Source organism: Brachyistius frenatus, unplaced genomic scaffold (assembly GCF_029030835.1).
Source record: "Brachyistius frenatus isolate BFR_SWC_R1_liver_20210118 unplaced genomic scaffold, ASM2903083v1 Contig_17, whole genome shotgun sequence".
Classification (NCBI taxonomy): domain Eukaryota; kingdom Metazoa; phylum Chordata; class Actinopteri; family Embiotocidae; genus Brachyistius; species Brachyistius frenatus.
Window position 1 is genome coordinate 456,474 of NW_027210616.1, and position 16,310 is coordinate 472,783.

General features: G+C 40.7%; 1 protein-coding gene across 4 annotated transcripts in view; it reads left to right on the forward strand.

The window, feature by feature from the left end:
- atp8a1 (ATPase phospholipid transporting 8A1) overlaps positions 1-16,310 on the forward strand; it is a 102,248-nt gene that overhangs the window by 52,709 nt on the left and 33,229 nt on the right. For all 4 annotated transcript variants that reach the window (XM_069694187.1, XM_069694189.1, XM_069694188.1 and 1 more), the window contains 8 exons: positions 1,552-1,657; positions 3,726-3,808; positions 5,231-5,280; positions 5,632-5,701; positions 6,619-6,703; positions 7,958-8,097; positions 10,139-10,277; positions 13,323-13,387. In XM_069694187.1, coding sequence (XP_069550288.1) covers positions 1,552-1,657; positions 3,726-3,808; positions 5,231-5,280; positions 5,632-5,701; positions 6,619-6,703; positions 7,958-8,097; positions 10,139-10,277; positions 13,323-13,387 — 738 coding nt within the window. The remainder of the gene's footprint in view (positions 1-1,551; positions 1,658-3,725; positions 3,809-5,230; positions 5,281-5,631; positions 5,702-6,618; positions 6,704-7,957; positions 8,098-10,138; positions 10,278-13,322; positions 13,388-16,310) is intronic.

The window sequence follows — 16,310 nt, forward strand, 5'->3', positions numbered from 1 at the left end:
CCACCTGGACTGTAATAGACTGTGTTTTTTTTCATGTACAAGAGGCCCTTTGATTTACCCCTCCTTCCCCTTCATTTATTTGCTCCTTTGTTCGCTGTTCCTCTCATCACGCCTTTCACGGCCAACAGAAGGAGCAGATTTAATAATTCTGTGCCCGAGAATGCAGGTACAGTATTTTGTTTGAGAAGGGGAGTTAAACAAGCACTTTTGAGCAATCGCTTTATAGCACGGCTCTTTCTCGCACTATGTTGTATTATTCAAGAAAGATCGTGTTTTTTCTTAGAGCTGCTGTAATTTTTGTTTGCTACTTCAGGTTTGTGACAGCTGTATTCATAGCTGGTAGCTCATGGTGATGGCAAACTGTTGGTGAGCTTAATCTGGTATTAAACTCATTGTTCACAAATGTTTGCAGCCAGACTACTGTTGGTACTGTTGCTGTATTATTCAGGCCTTTCGTAGCCCTGCAGGCTGCTGATATCTCTGCCTCAGCTGTGGCCACTGACTCTAAGCTGGTGGTCCTCCAGCCTCAGACTAAAGCCTCAGCAGATGCCTGTCTGAGGCTCACCCACGGCAAGTTAGTCATACTGTTCTCCTCATTAATGTAAAATGCCCTCAGTATATAGGTTAGGCCTTTTCTTTTATTAACTGAAGCAAGTTTGTGTTGGATGAAGAGGCACAAGTGAATGTCTGTCAGCAGCTGGCGAGTTCTGTGGGATCCTGCTGGCTTGTTACCAGCAGTCATTCGTCTGGCCAAATCTGACTATCGAGTACTGAAACCACATGTATTTCAGGGGTTGACAAACCTCAGGCTGGCTTTGGAACAAAATGGCTATTTAAGACACAACTGGGTTTAGAGAAGTTTTTGTCCAGGACTGTGATGGATAGTGGTACTTTTGGAGGAGCCCGGGTATCTATAAATTGCAATAACTTTATTTCTATTTATTGGGTTAAATGATTGACGTGAAGGGCATTTTTAATTGATTATAAATTAGAAGTTGTTATACTTCTAATATCACTGTGTAATAAACACATTTTTAATCAGTTTTCTCTATTAAATATTCCAAAACATTGGCAATCTGTCTTGATGTTCTCAGACTCCAAGCTTCAGATTTCAAACATTCATGGTCAGATTCTCTGTTACTCTGTTAAAGCGATGTAGGTAAACTGTATTTCCTAACAATATATGGTGTTTTATTTCACTTAATTGTTGCACAACATGGTTGTATCTGGTGCATCTGGTGCTATGACACGGTTTAAACAAATGCTTTGACTTACAACTCGCCCCAAATCTCCAGTGCAAAAACATACAACAATAGATAATACTGCACACTCAACACATGCGATGGCTGCTGTTGCAGGTTGTGTGCATCATCAGTCTTTCACATGTACATCAGCTGTGAGCCGTGCAAGTTGATCGTAGTCTGTTGTTCTCTCCGCCCTTGATCTCCCCCCTACTACACTTTCATCAAGGTCTCCCTTGTTGTTTTTCTTCTGTTACATGTTTTATTAAAGAACATTAAAAGTCACGGTGCCCTTTCCTCCTCCCTACAGCCTACAGCTGCTGTTATCATGGAGTTCATGACCATGATGGCCATCTGTCACACTGCAGTCCCCGAGCGCACGGATGGAAAAATCATCTACCAGGCGGCATCTCCAGGTAGATCACCTTCCAGTAGGAACATAGCTTTTGGATAGAAAGTATGTGGCTCTGCTGTTATTACAGTGTATGATGTGATCATTTAGGGATGACTTTGACTAGTGGCTCAAAAGAGAAAAATGTAAACTTAAACATGCAAAGAATTAAGACTTATTTGCTAACTTGATTTGATTTATGTTATCAAGGCTTGATATTGGGAGATGTTGCAGCTAATCATTTTCACATTTTCACAAGTGTATCATCAAATGGGATTTTAATCATAAATGTGCACTTTCAAGTTGGTCCACACCCATGTGCAGTCGTTGTTCGATCACTATCAGTTTCAAACCTGCCGACCTGCATCATCTGTATGAAAAAAAAAAAAAAAGTGTATTCCTGGGGATTCAAAGATGATGATGTTGTAAACATAGAAAATGATAGATTCTGCAATTTCAACCGTTCTAGTAGTCATTCCAGCTGAAGTCCAATACAGTCCAGATATATAAATTATTTCAATAATATCAGAGTTTATTGTACAAATATGTAACACAAGAGCAAGGTAGGGCCCCCAGCCTCTACTAATTGGAAGACACAACGACACAGTGTGAACATAGTACACTTTCCAACACACACACAAACACACACTCTGCACCTAAAAATAGAAAAGAATTAGCTCTTGAAGCACTTGTTGGCCTTTAGGTGGAGTAAGTGTCAACATTTCAGAAACTGCTACTTCCCTTGCTTGCCGTTGCTCGGCGACGTGTTTATTTGTAAATCTAAACTGCTGCTGCATGTGCGCTTCTTCCGGTCCAACTCTGCAGGTCTTAAACTGCTGGTGCTGCGGCCCTGCCTGGGCCAGGTTCACGATGCTTTGCAATAATGATACAGTGTGTCCTTGATATTTGCTGTAATATTTCATTTTCCACCTGGTGACCTCTGTGCCTTCGCGAATGGAACGCACCCCTGCAGCCTCCAGGCACCAGTATTTCATAAAGAAATAAATATAATCACAGGAGCAGAAGAGAGCCAGGAATCATGTTATAAAATTAAATCTCCTGTTTACAAAGTGCATGGTGTGTGTCACTTTGATTCTTTAAGCCTCACCATGATCCCCCAGTCTGTCACATTCACAGCTGAAAGTAATGAACGGAGACAGCTGACAATCATGAAAACATGCCCTTCAACATGATTCTTTTTAACTCCACAAAACTGCCACAGTGACAAACAATAGAGGGGGTGAAATTAATTTGAGGCCCTTAAAACAAGCTGCCTTTGTATTTCAGAAAAAAAAACCCATCTTATAAATATTAGTTTGCCTGCTTTTGCATAGTGTTTGCCCCAAGAAGCATTATGTAAATTACCCTTAAAATAAAGGTCCATCCTAATGAGCTCAGTATGTTTAAAGAAATAAATCTGTGATCCAAACGTAAACAAAGAAGTTACTCTCATGAGAACATTTTAAATCTCAATTGACAAACACCCGATTACAACGATTACAGTGGTGTTAATGTTTCCTGATGCTTCATGCTTTTGACTACACCAGTAATATTACGAAGAATAGAAGTAAAGCAGACCTCTATTCAGTTCAGTTCAACGTAGAAACAATGAATACTTTCATTAGCTATAGCTTCAAAAGTACCGACTGGGCTTCTAATGAACGGCTCCTGATGTAAGATTAAACGCAGTAATGCTGCTGCTTTTCATCTTCATTTTGCTTTTGATGAGAGAGATTACTTTTTTGCCTGATTGCTCAGAACAGTCATGGCCTTATGGAGCTTTGGGGTTTGAAGCAGTGTGGGGGAATTGCAGCAAAGAGAAAGCCAGTTAAGTCAACTGTAAAAAAAAAACAAGCAGAGAGCTTTTTTCTCACCCCGCAGCGTACTCGTGCAAGCAGCAGCGTGGGTTACCTGGTCCACAGCGCTCTGTCCTTGCCCTCTTTGGGAAAATGTGTCAAGATAAACTAGGTTTATGTACCAAGTGTGAATGGGGTTCTTATCGCAAATATCAGGATCAGATTCCAGGTCGAGACACAATTCTGTCGTGTGACGAGCGTGTCTGTAACATTTTGTGTTCCCTCTTTTCTTTCTAGATGAAGGAGCTCTGGTGAGAGCAGCACTAAACCTCGGCTTTGTGTTTTCTGGTCGAACCCCAGACAGCGTCTTTGTGGAAATCGTAAGTTGGACAAGACGGGTTTAATGAAAGGCATGCAGGCTATTGAGCTGATTGATGGATCCACTCAATCTTTAATACTGGCAGCATGATGGTCTACTATGACCTCGAACAAGAAAAAAAAGACAATCCATAAGACTATTGGCTCAGACGATGACAGGGCTTTAAGCTAAAAAAATAAAGAAATGTTATGTACTTACAAGATTTATCAGTGAAATAGATTGTAATTTCTTCACCAGTTCATCAGCTGTAGACATAAAAGTCTAATGTATTTGTGATTGAAGGGGATATACTACTGATGTCCCATGTTTACGAATTTTAGAAAATTACTTTAACCCCACAGTGGAAGAGTTTGACCTCTCTTTATGGTCATGTATTAAAGAAATACACTTATTACACTTAATCCTGTATATTCTGTAAAAAAATAAAAAAAAAAAAATCATAAAGTTTCTTGACCTGGAGTAATTACCAGGAACCCAGTAGAGACTTCAGGAATTTACTGCACCTCGTCAAGAACACATAACCCCTATAAAATAGCAAATTGTTGTTTTTACACTTACACTTTTGTATGGACTTAATCAAGGAGAGAGTATGGTGTATAAATTATTGAGCTAAAGAGGTTGCGACAGATTTTATTACCTTTGGAGTCTGGCCTGATATTTCCCTTTGTTTCCAGTCTATATGCTAAACTCAGCTACGCTAATAGACTGGGTGTTCCAGCTACAAAGTATTTATCATCTAAACCTAATTATTTCTTCAGGAAGTTGTAGTGTTTTTATAATGTCTAGAATATCTCTAGGCAAAAAAAAAAAAATAGGTAATGAATGCACTGTTTTTGTTATTTTGTATGTTCCAAAACAGACCTTAAGGCTAAAACTAATATACATAAAACACTTTATTTTTTTTTTTTTTTTTTTACTGTGGCCACAGTAATGGGAAATGTCAAACACCCCATCTGCTGTGATTATATCCTGAGCCGATCCAGTGGGTCCTCTCCAAAGCTCAGGCCACCCCATCCTGTTGTTCTCTTAATTGGCTTGCCTGATGATTGCACTCAAAGAGCCTGAAGCAGGAAAGGCCAGAACCATTTTCATTTTTTTTTTCTTCTGGTCAGAACATCGTCTCCCAGACATTTGTCCAATTTCTTAATCTTTATTAGACCTTCTAAAGCTCTCGGCATCTACTTAATCACTGTCTTGTACCTACTGGTCTTTACAATTAAGGAAGTTAATTGAATTTTACCTTGTTATTCTCCCTCCATCAGCTCAGTGCAGGCAACTGATAAACACATTTAAAGTGCAATTAAGGCTGATTGGAGGAGGACGGCAGGGTTGGCTTGTGCTACTTAAGATAAGTTGTCTCAGAAGACTGAGGTGGAGGTGTTTCCTGTTGGGGTGTGTTAACATGCATGTCTCTTTAATTTAGCTGGGGAAAGAAGAAAAGTACGAACTGCTTCATGTGCTGGAGTTCACAAGGTACTTCTTTGATAACCGTTGCTTGTTTACTTATTATGCATACAACAGCATTGTGTTCAGTAATTTGTTTCCCATATGGACCGTAGGTGTACATCAAAAAATTATTTTGCTATTTGATCCTTAACAGAATCAGAATTTGTGCTAATTCATAGTGTGACTGAGGTGTGATATCTTGTTCCCCACCTTCTTTGATTTGTAATTTCAGCAGTCACATGCTAGCTCAAACAGTCATAATGTGCAGTAGCGGATGGAACACCTTGTAATGTGATTTCTCTCACTTGCTGTCTCTCCTTATTCCACCTTCTCCTTCGTTTCCTCTCACACTCTCTCCTTTGGCTTTTTGTCCCTCAGTACGAGGAAGAGGATGTCAGTCATCATGCGCACCCCATCTGGAAAGATCCGCCTCTACTGCAAAGGAGCCGTGAGTGTCTGTCTCTCTCCATGGCAACACATGACAACCCATCACCATCATCACCCCACACACACACACACACACACACACATACAAGTGTCGAACGCTCCTCTCCTCTTATTGCCTCTTGCTCATGTCAGGAAATCTTTTCAATGAGCGGCAGGATAAAGCAAGATCGCTGCGTTTCGCACGCGAACAAAATAACAGACACAAATGTTGTTTCATATTGAGGGCAATACAGACTAGCTTTAGTCAATGCAATATTAAACACTTAGAAGAAAATAATAATTTTAAATGTAATGTTAAGGATTTAAGAACATGTTTTCTATAATCTGTTATGACCTAAACTTAACAGGAGTATTATTGCATACATAATAAGCATTGTCAGGGTTATTAAAGCATTAACTGATCACTCCTGGCCTCAATATTAATAATCATTTGGCTAAAAATAGGTTAACATTGATTCTAGTTTTTCTTTTTTTAAACAAATGTAGATTTTTTTTTTTATGATTCTGTTTTTGTTTAACGGATCGACTGATTATGTTTTATTCTAGTTTGATGCTGAGCTGACAAAATTCTTCAATAACTACGCTGCTTTTATGTTGTTAAAAAACATTACTTAATTCTCAAATATAGACAAATGTATCCATTATATGAACACATTACATAATTCTCAAATGTCGAATAATTAATCCATTACATGATTCAGATACATTTTTGTATATATATTATATAGTCTCCTGTACCAGCCTTTAAAGTGTACAAATAGCCAGAAGGCCATTCATCTCTGAATAGAAACACAAAGTGCATCTCATAAGGGCTGAATCCAGCTTTAGATTTCCCATCTGCAAAGTAGCACAAGTCCAGGAGGTTCCTTTCTTTCCTTTCTGGGTGTCAGTAACCAGCGAGTGTTTGTTTCCCTTCAGGACACAGTGATCTATGACCGTTTGGCAGACAGCTCGAGGTACAAAGAGATCACATTGAAGCACTTGGAGCAGTTTGCCACCGAGGGTGAGTAGATGAACATCGCCCCCTGTCTGCCACAAGTAAAGCATCTTTTAGGGTGCTTTCAAACACAGTATTCTATACGCATCCCTTTTATTTCCGGTCACAATCTCACACTTGATCCTCCGTTGAAGCACCAGAACAGATTTTCTTTCCCTAAAAGGTTTTCCTCCTGAACCATTATCTAATGAACAGTTAGCGCCAGTGTGAGTATTTTGCAGGAACATGAACGTAACGCAGTGGAGCTTAAGAAAACTGCACCACGGACACTTCTTCTAGTTCTGTGTTCATACTGCCCCCTTGTGAGACACCAGCAACATGATGTCATTTTTGAATATTTGATGTGGGCTAAATATAGCATTCAGGACAGATTGTGAAGATCTTCAGACACGGGAACTTGGAAAAAGAGCTGAAAATATGGCAATGTCCTCAAACTCTCAAAAGAAAAGCGATAGTTAATATCTGTATATTTGATGTCTCTTAAACGCTTTTATCATTTAACAAAATAATCTGTCACTTCTCTTTGCTAAGATTTGGACTTTCAACAGATTTATGTTCAGAGGAACTACAAACACGCTTCTTTTTTTTTTTTACATTATACACTGCTGCAGTGCACAGACATCATACAGTGTGTGAAGTCTTTATGTAACCATCTTTGAATTAAAGATGTGCACTGTCTATAAAACAGATGCCTTGATGGGTTGGATTTGCTGCATTAGTATCATAACACTTGGTTATTATATTGGCTGTTTGAGAAGATTTTCTAACCTGTCATGCTTTTCTTTTTCTCTGGTCTCTAAACTAACACGTTTGTCTGACATGGACATTGAGCAAAAACTACGCAACAAAAAAATAATTACACGTTAGCTAGATGTGGTTTAGATGGCTAATTATTATCTGTTAGCATGGCGTTAAAAGGGTGTCTTGAAAATAGAATACAACAACATATCATTTCACATTTGTCTCTACAATATAATACATTTGCATTCAAAAGTACGCATCCACCAACAATTAGTATTATAGTACAATTTGCATGCTTTGCACTGTTCTCCATAGTAACCACCCACCAGGACTCAGCATCAGAAATACATAGAAATGCTGAATGATTTAAGTGGTCGCTTCTCAGTAGTCGTATTCATTGAATTATACAATGAGATGATCAACAACCGTTACACCGCATAAATCTATCTGAACGCCATGCTTATCAAGTGTATGGAGTTGTGATATTTGACGGAGGTGATTCTGTTTTTAATCTTCCAGGGCTGCGCACTCTGTGCTTTGCGGTGACAGACATTAGTGAATCGTCCTATCAGCAGTGGCTAGAGGTCCACCACAGAGCCTGCATCTCCCTGCAGAACAGAGCCCTGAAAATGGAGGAGAGCTACGAACTGATAGAGAAGGTTAGTGAAGTGAAATATCTCTTTTGTATGGATTCAGTTCCCGAATGCTATGAGCCGTGATATTGAATGAACTCAGCATTTTACTCTCACTGTGGAATGTAGTGAGCAGAGGCAGCTCTTCCTCTGGTTACATGCTGCATTGACCCAATGTACGAGGTTTCATGCAAACCATCCTTTTAATAGGCTTCTGCAGAAGAAAAAAAAAAATCATACTGGGCATGAACTCAAGTGTAGCTAATGGGAAAAGTGTAATCATGCCCGGAAACATGCAAAAGTTCAAAATTGTGTCTGTTTTTCTGTGAGAGAGTTTCAAGATTTTTCTACCGGCAGGTAGAATTGGTTTTCTGTGAGGTGGGTCTGTGTAGAAACGTTGGTCAAACACAGGAAGCCACAGTTGTAAATCAGCTTCTTGGCATGTTCTTCATGGCTGCTGCTGGCTGCCCAAAACAAATGGAAGCAATCAATCATGAAATAAACATAAAAGCTTTCAGAAAGGAAAAGTGTAATGTGCGTTGCTTAATGAGCAGAGTGTGGCATTGCTGTTGCCAAGTTTTGGGGTTCAGTGCTGCTCAGGGCCACCCACACTTAAAAAAAGAAAAGAAAAACAAAAGTACACAGTAATGCCACATGGGGGCACAATAGAGTCGCAGTAAATTTTAAGGACAGATACGTTCCAGTAGTGTGAAATTGGTAATCTTGTTACTCATTCACATCATTTCTCAACTAAAAATGCTAAAATTAATGTGTAATAAAATGTTTATATGAGATAAATTCCTTGATAGGAACTACAAAATGATTTTAAAAAAAAAGAAGAAAATGTAATTTTGCTTTTTCTAGATTTTTATTTTCAGTAATTATTTATTACTTTCACTGAATAGTTAATTAGTGCAATTCCTAAATATTCCCTCAACAAAGTGATTGCTGGATTCTGACCCTTATATTTCTATATTCTGCATTAAATCAGTGTAAAGTCAACTGCTCTAGGCTTTGAGGGAAAAGTTTCTCATCAACTTTACTGATTGGTTTAAGTTTAAATGGATTATTTCTGGACAACGTTCATTTTAGCCCAGCAACTATCAGTAACCAGACCGAATTTTCCATGAACCATCAGGATGCAACAGATTAGTCTGTTTCCTACACTTCAGCCCCAACTTCTTTTCTAACACATTACAGAGAAGGATTGAATTCAGAGTTGTAAGAGGTCCTCTCCTGGTGCTCTCTGGATACTGAGCTGCAAATGCAACTCCTTAATTTTTGGTTGTTCTACCAACACCAGACAGACTACCAGTATTTGGTTGGTCACTGCTGTTATGGTTCCTCTGTGGCTCGGGGGTTGAAATCCTGATCAAAGTGGGTGTTGTATCATACTCCACATAGTGCCTTTAACTAAAACCTCAGGTACAATAGAACAATTCACATCAAAAAAGCCAAATGACGACTCAGCACATATCGTCATGTTCTTCCCCAGGCACAGTTTTTCTTGCTGTGTGGTTCCCAGTGATCAGAAGAAGACAGAGCTGGAGACATACAGGCAGCAGGGCTCAGGTCACAACTTAAAGAGCTTCCCCAGCCTTTCCTCTGCTGCTGGCTTCTCTCTCCCTTCTACCCCTGGGTCTTGTCAAAATCTTTGGGCCCGTACAAGCCCACAACCAGCTCCAAATAACCGCAGCTTCCTGGGAAAAACACCAAGTGGGTGTGCTTGTGTGGGGGAGAGATCATGCCCGTAGATGCACATACAAACACACACACACACACACACACACACACACACACACACACACACACACACACACACACACACACACACACACACACACACACACACACACACACACACACAGGGACACAGTAACTGATCCAAAACCCCTTAAACCCATGGTGGGTTTTCTGGGTGATAAACAAGAGCAGCTGATGAGGGGAAAAAAAAAACTTGCCCGAGTGAGTGACACAAACCCCGGCTCAGATGTTTGTCTGACACATGACGTTTTAAAGGCCTTCCTCTGTTATGATCCCCATTTACTCACTTTTTTTTCTGGTGTAGAACCTGCAGCTCCTGGGAGCCACAGCGATAGAGGACAAGCTCCAGGATAAGGTGCCCGAGACCATTGAGACTCTAATGAAGGCTGACATCAAAATCTGGATCCTGACCGGGGACAAACAGGAAACAGCCATCAATATTGGTGAGTGCCTGGTCTTAAAACTTCATGTTTTACATGGACGCTGCTCTCATGTGTATCATGTAAAGCAGGGGTCTCCAACTTTATTCCTTTGAGAGCTCATATTTGGTTAACATTTATTCACATAGCTGAGCTCCACCAAAATCAGCTTAAAGAGCTTAGTTTATGTAATAAAACAAAGTGATGCTCAACGAACACATTTTGTATCACAGCAGCTTAAATTCAACAGCACGTGCATGCTTTTTTTCTGTATGCACGTCTTCATGTTTTCAATTGAAATATATGTTTGATGTTTTCAATTGAATATATGTCCGTTAACATAGAAGTCAAATATCAAACACAGGAAAACCTATATTAAGGCTTTTCCGTTTTGCTGTCAAATAGCAGACTGATGTTAGAAGTGCTAAAATTGAGTTCTTGTAAACGTAAAAGCATCAATACTCTGTTTACGCCCATGTTTTTTTTTAATTTTTTTTATATTAAATGTATGTGCATCATTAACATTCTTCAGGCTGGTTTGTGCACTTGCTCTCAAGCCGAAAGGAAAGTCGCTGGTGAAGCTGATCTTTGCTGTGATAACGTACACGCCAGCCTCCTACGGGTACTGCAGTCAATCCTGCGGGTCTTTCTTCACCCAGCAAGACAAACTACTGACAAGCTGAATGTTTCTCTGTCACACATATCCAGCAAAAGCATCTGTCGCAGAATGGCAGATGATGTATGAGCACCCTGCACTGACATGAAATAAATAACATGCATATGTACACAAGCAGGCACCTCTCGCGTATCTTGCTCCCCCAGAGGTTTTAGTCTTTCAGATGTTATCAAAAAATTTAATGACTATCGTTGGTCGGCCATTTTCGTTCATATTCCTCTTCCTTAAATGGACCTACAGTCTTAAGGTGTGGGTAAACATCAGAAATGGATCACCCTTGAATGCAGCCAACATACCGACGTAACACGGAGTTCAGAAAAATAGATATCAAAAGTACCTCCGTTTGTGGCTGTACCTACCACTGTGGCCCGACTGAATCAGCCCTTTGTGCCCGCTGTGCCCAGATGTGAGGGGGCTCAGCAGAAGCTCTTGCTCGCTGGAAGTATTTTTACAGGTCCGCCTTTTGACTGAATTGCTCAGTAAAAACTCTGCTCAATATTGACTTTGTTTTTTACTATTTTCCTCACTGAAAGATGATCCCCATTGGCAGGGTTAATGGTGCACCTTTTGCCAAATTAGGATGATGAATTCAGCCCAGGACATTTCGATTTAATTTTTTTTTAATTTTTTTATGTGACCTAAACTGAATACCACTATGGTGAAATTTGTTTTGAATAAATGCTATGCCGTTATGTTTACATAAATTATTTACTAAGCATGGCCATTCAGTGTGATCTGAGGCTGTAAAGACTGTCATTGTCTCCTTTTGCTACTGAGCCAGGACTATCAAGACATAATGTAAAGGAACCACTCAGAAACTGTGTGTCTGGCTGTCTGAGGGAGAAAAAAAAACAAAAAAAAACGCAATGTTTGCTCTGGGACAAGCTCGCAGTGCTGTGAGCTGTTGGTTGAGGGGAGCTGTACATACGTAATGCTCGAGACAGGTATGAGCCAGAATTCAATGAAAGGAAAGAGCCTGCCGGCCGGCTTGTTAGGAAACACTGCTCACTTTACTAATGGCCTGTTAAGTTCAGCCAGAGGGTGCATCATCGTCTTAAGCGGAGAGACACTAAAGAGTAAACACAGTCCCTTATCTTCCCACATCAATATGAGCCCCTATTACGTCTACCTTTCCACCTCATCGTCTGACCATCAATATCTACCCTCCATTCTTCCTGCCTCCCCAAATCCTTGTGCTGTCCATTTTGAGTACCTTATGTGGCTAATATTAGCTTGTTTATTTGTTGTTCTCGAGGCAACATCCCAGATTACTGTGACATGAGTGTCGCAGTTACACATTCCTCAAGTCCTGAGGGAGCAGTGTTTAGTTCCGCCTGAGATGGAGAAAGGCCAGGAATTTAACTTTGCTGAAACAAAAAAACAGGCAGTCAAATGAGCTGAAGGTAAACACATTAAGCAGAAGGGCTGTGGCAGGAATTGACAAGGGGGAAGGGAACAGAGACAGTGTTGAGATCGGGAGACATTTTCCACACATTGGCAAATTTTTGGACGTTTGCACCTTTGCACTTAAGAAAACAATCTGGCAGACCCCAGACCCCAGACCCCAACCCTGTTTGGTTTTGACTCTGGAGGTGAAACTTATTCATTTCCTGTGTGTGTGTGTGTGTGTGTGTGTGTGTGTGTGTGTGTGTGTGTGTGTGTGTGTGTGCGCGCGCACTATTTTGTTTAGCGGTGTGTTTTTGTGTGTGTTTTGTGCACAATCTTATCTCAGTTTCACTCGCAGAAAATGCCACCCAGGTATTCACAAAACTCAAGCTTTGTGGTAACCCCCTTAAAGAAACTAAAATCTCTTTCCAGACAGAAGCAAAGTGTTGAAGCCCACAAATATTCGTGTGGTTGTGCCACAGATGGCAGCCTTTTCATACAGCCGCAGCACTAAACTGAAGTCTTCAGTCTTGGTTCATGAAACATTTCTCTTTTCCCCAATGGGAGGCTCCCTCTACCACCTTGCTAGTGACCCTGAGCATCTGTCCCAGCCAAGAGCCGAAGGAAACGCTCCCTAGAGAGCCATGTTGGGTAACGCAAAGTTGTAACTGCCTATTAAAACAGGAAACTGACAAACTCTTGTAAACCAAACTCATTAGTCATGTCCTGAGACACTCGCTCTGAGCTGTAACATTTTAATTGGTATCCCATTGCCTGTTTGATTTCGTTGTTTCCTTTTTTTTGTTTTTTTGTTGTTTTGTCTCTTTAATGTCCATGTGTGTTTGGGCCCCAAGCAGATAAGCTGTCACTGAGCTAAACTAGAATTTTATGCAGAAATTGAACAGCAGTTTAGATTGAAAATATTTCCTGTGCTTACTTTCCATTCTTTTCATATTCAATAGATTTACCCTATAAAAAGTGGAATTTCATCTTCTGTTTTTTTGTAGGACATTCCTGCAAACTACTGACCAAGAACATGGGCATGCTCGTGATCAATGAAGACACTCTAGACGTAAGTATAAAAAACAAACAATTATTTCATAAAATCTTTATTTATTTATCTTTTAAAAAGCTACAAATCAAAATAATCTCATTGTTACTTGGTTCATGCGTTTGCATTTTCTGAAGATCATATTACAACTGCTGCACCTACAGTAAAGAGACAGCATTGTCAGAGGTCAAGGAGAAATGAGAACTCAAAACATTTCGCTACGTTTTATTTTTTTGTGAGCGGTATAGTAACAGAAAAGTGCCATCAGAATATAGAACAGTATCCTAAATGTATTCACAATTCTTTTCTATACCTTTTCTATACATGCGTTAAAGAAATGACTATGGACTATTTTCAAATATGTCAGGACATATAATATTCTCGTCGTGTCCTCACCTAATTGCTGAGAAATAAACTGTCTCCAAACTGAAAGGATGAGGCCGGAGGGAGCCTTCCACCTGAAGCCACCACACATCTTAAAATCTGTTTTCAACTTCTTTAAGACACCCAGCAGAGAAGTCTGTTGACCCCCTCAGCAGGAGAGCCTTGTCTGTTGTTTCAGGGATCGAAAAGGGCAAGTCCCTGCACTTCCAGCAAGAGAAAGCTAAGCAGAGGAGAAACTCGACTGAGTTTAGTTTTGTCGGTCGAGAAAGGGGGGGGAGATGGCGAGAAGAAGTGGACGAGGGAGGGGCGAGCAGCAGGGGGAGGAGGAGGGGAATCGGGGGTGATGACGGACGGCCTTCACTCTGTCAGCCAGTCGTTAAGCGTGATGAATGGAGTAGAGGTAGAAATTCGGGGTGTTTGCATTTATAAAGCACGCGGACCAGCGCTTTGAAATGTCACCTCCCATTCTGCTGTAGTTGAGCAGATGCTTACATAAGGCAGTGTGTTAAAACGCGAAAGGAGAAAAGCTCTCCTCCAAGTCTGAGGAGGCACAGGCAGCGGGGCTGAGACTCCTGAGTGCTCTCGTGCTGCGAAAGAGAGTAATTGGAGCATGTCTTCCTTCTTCGCTGTGTTTAGAAACGGTTATCAAAGGCAGGACAAAACTTTCAACATCCTCAGCACTAAATCTTACTTGAACTGATATTCCCTAAGTAAAACTATGTCTCCGAGGTACGATTAGGTCATTTTGAAAAGCTTTGTCTTCCAGTCAGTGTGTTTAATCATCATGAGAGCAAGCAGCACTTATTGTTATTAGTATATTAATCTTTACGAAGCACAGTTGTAGATAGATGGGGTTCATTATTTTCATATTTCCAAACACTGTGTCTTTAACCGGTCATGCTGAGGTGATTTTTCAGTGACAGTCAAACGTATGTGTCCATAGACTTCTAACTAAGGTGGACCATCCCCTTTTTGGGTGCCTCCAAGTCTAAGACAGATGATGACATTACATCCATACAAATGTCCAGATCCCACATCATGAGTATCACATCCTGTTGGGTATATCACTCAAGGCCTATATCAACAATGGAGCTCCAGTCTTTACAGGATGCTCTTGTGGCTCTCTGAATGGACGCCACATACCCACTCCAAAACCAAACACTAGCTAGTCACATAGGCTAAACCGGTCATTATAGCCATAACAAAGAGGTTTTAGGAGGAGATGTGTAGCATTAGTGCTAAAAATTCCTCAGTGGAAATTAGGGGGCGAAATGGCCGCCCTACTTAGGAAATGGGTTGTCATGTGCTTATCACACGATGGGATGAATTGATTGTGCCCCAAACAAAGTGAATTCTTTCTCATACACATAGTACACCAGCTTACAGACATCCGTGCACTCACACTGAGATGTCATCTAAAGAACCCTCTCATACTCACAGCCGCTGTAGTTGAATTGAGCAGTTGTAGTTGGATGTAGATATCACAACCTTCTGGCCTGAACACATACACACACACACACACACACACACACACACACACACACACACACACACACACACACACACACACACACACACACACACACACACACACACACACACACACACAAACACAAACACACACGGCTGCCCACTGCTCGCCATTTCGTGCTGTTTTACAGACCCCATCAGGGATGGTTAAGTCCTCACAGCTGCTCTCTGCTTGTATCCTCTTGCTTAGTTTCTCTCCTCTGTTAATCCATCATCTCTCTCTGTGCGTGTCTCTCACTGGCCGTCCGTTGCTTTGTGAAACGTAAAGCCCCTTTCTCCAAATATTTCCTTTAAGCTGGGGTTTCAGAGTTTTGTTATGCCAAGCGAACATGGGATGGTCCCCGTGGTACAATCTGACTGCTTTGACATATCTGACCTCAACACCAGGCCGGAGCTTCCCCCCCCCTCTCCCCTCCCCCTCCCTTCTTCAGTCCTGTTAATGGCCACCATTTTTTTTTTTTTTTTATGATTTCAGCTGTTTGGGCATCTGCATGGCAAATTAAGTTCCATACAATGCACAATACATGTCACTATTATTTTACAAGTCCACCAGAATGTTAAAGAGATCATTACATGAAGCGTTACTTGCTTATGCAGCTCATTCAAATGTTTTACGATTTCAACTGAAAACATGCCGTACATCTACCCATCACTCAGATAATGGTTACATACAGAATTGCTTTCATTTGCGAATGACATCACCATCTGCGGTGAAGTTGATTAAATGATGAATACAATGATGATCTCACCACCGTCCATCATGTCCACATGCCTGAACACCTAATCCTCATGTCAGTCTCATATTCACAGCTTTTCTTCATCACGTATCATCATAGCTGTATATACTGTAAAAACAAACAGGATCCATCCACAGGACTCATCAACGTTATCACCTCATTGCCAAGATCTGAGAGAAATAAATATGAGAATCAAAAATGAATATCTCAAATATGAAGAGCAGCTGGTCGGCAGCAGGCAGAGCTAGGAGAGGATAAATCTGCTTATTTGACACTAATATGGATAAAAATTA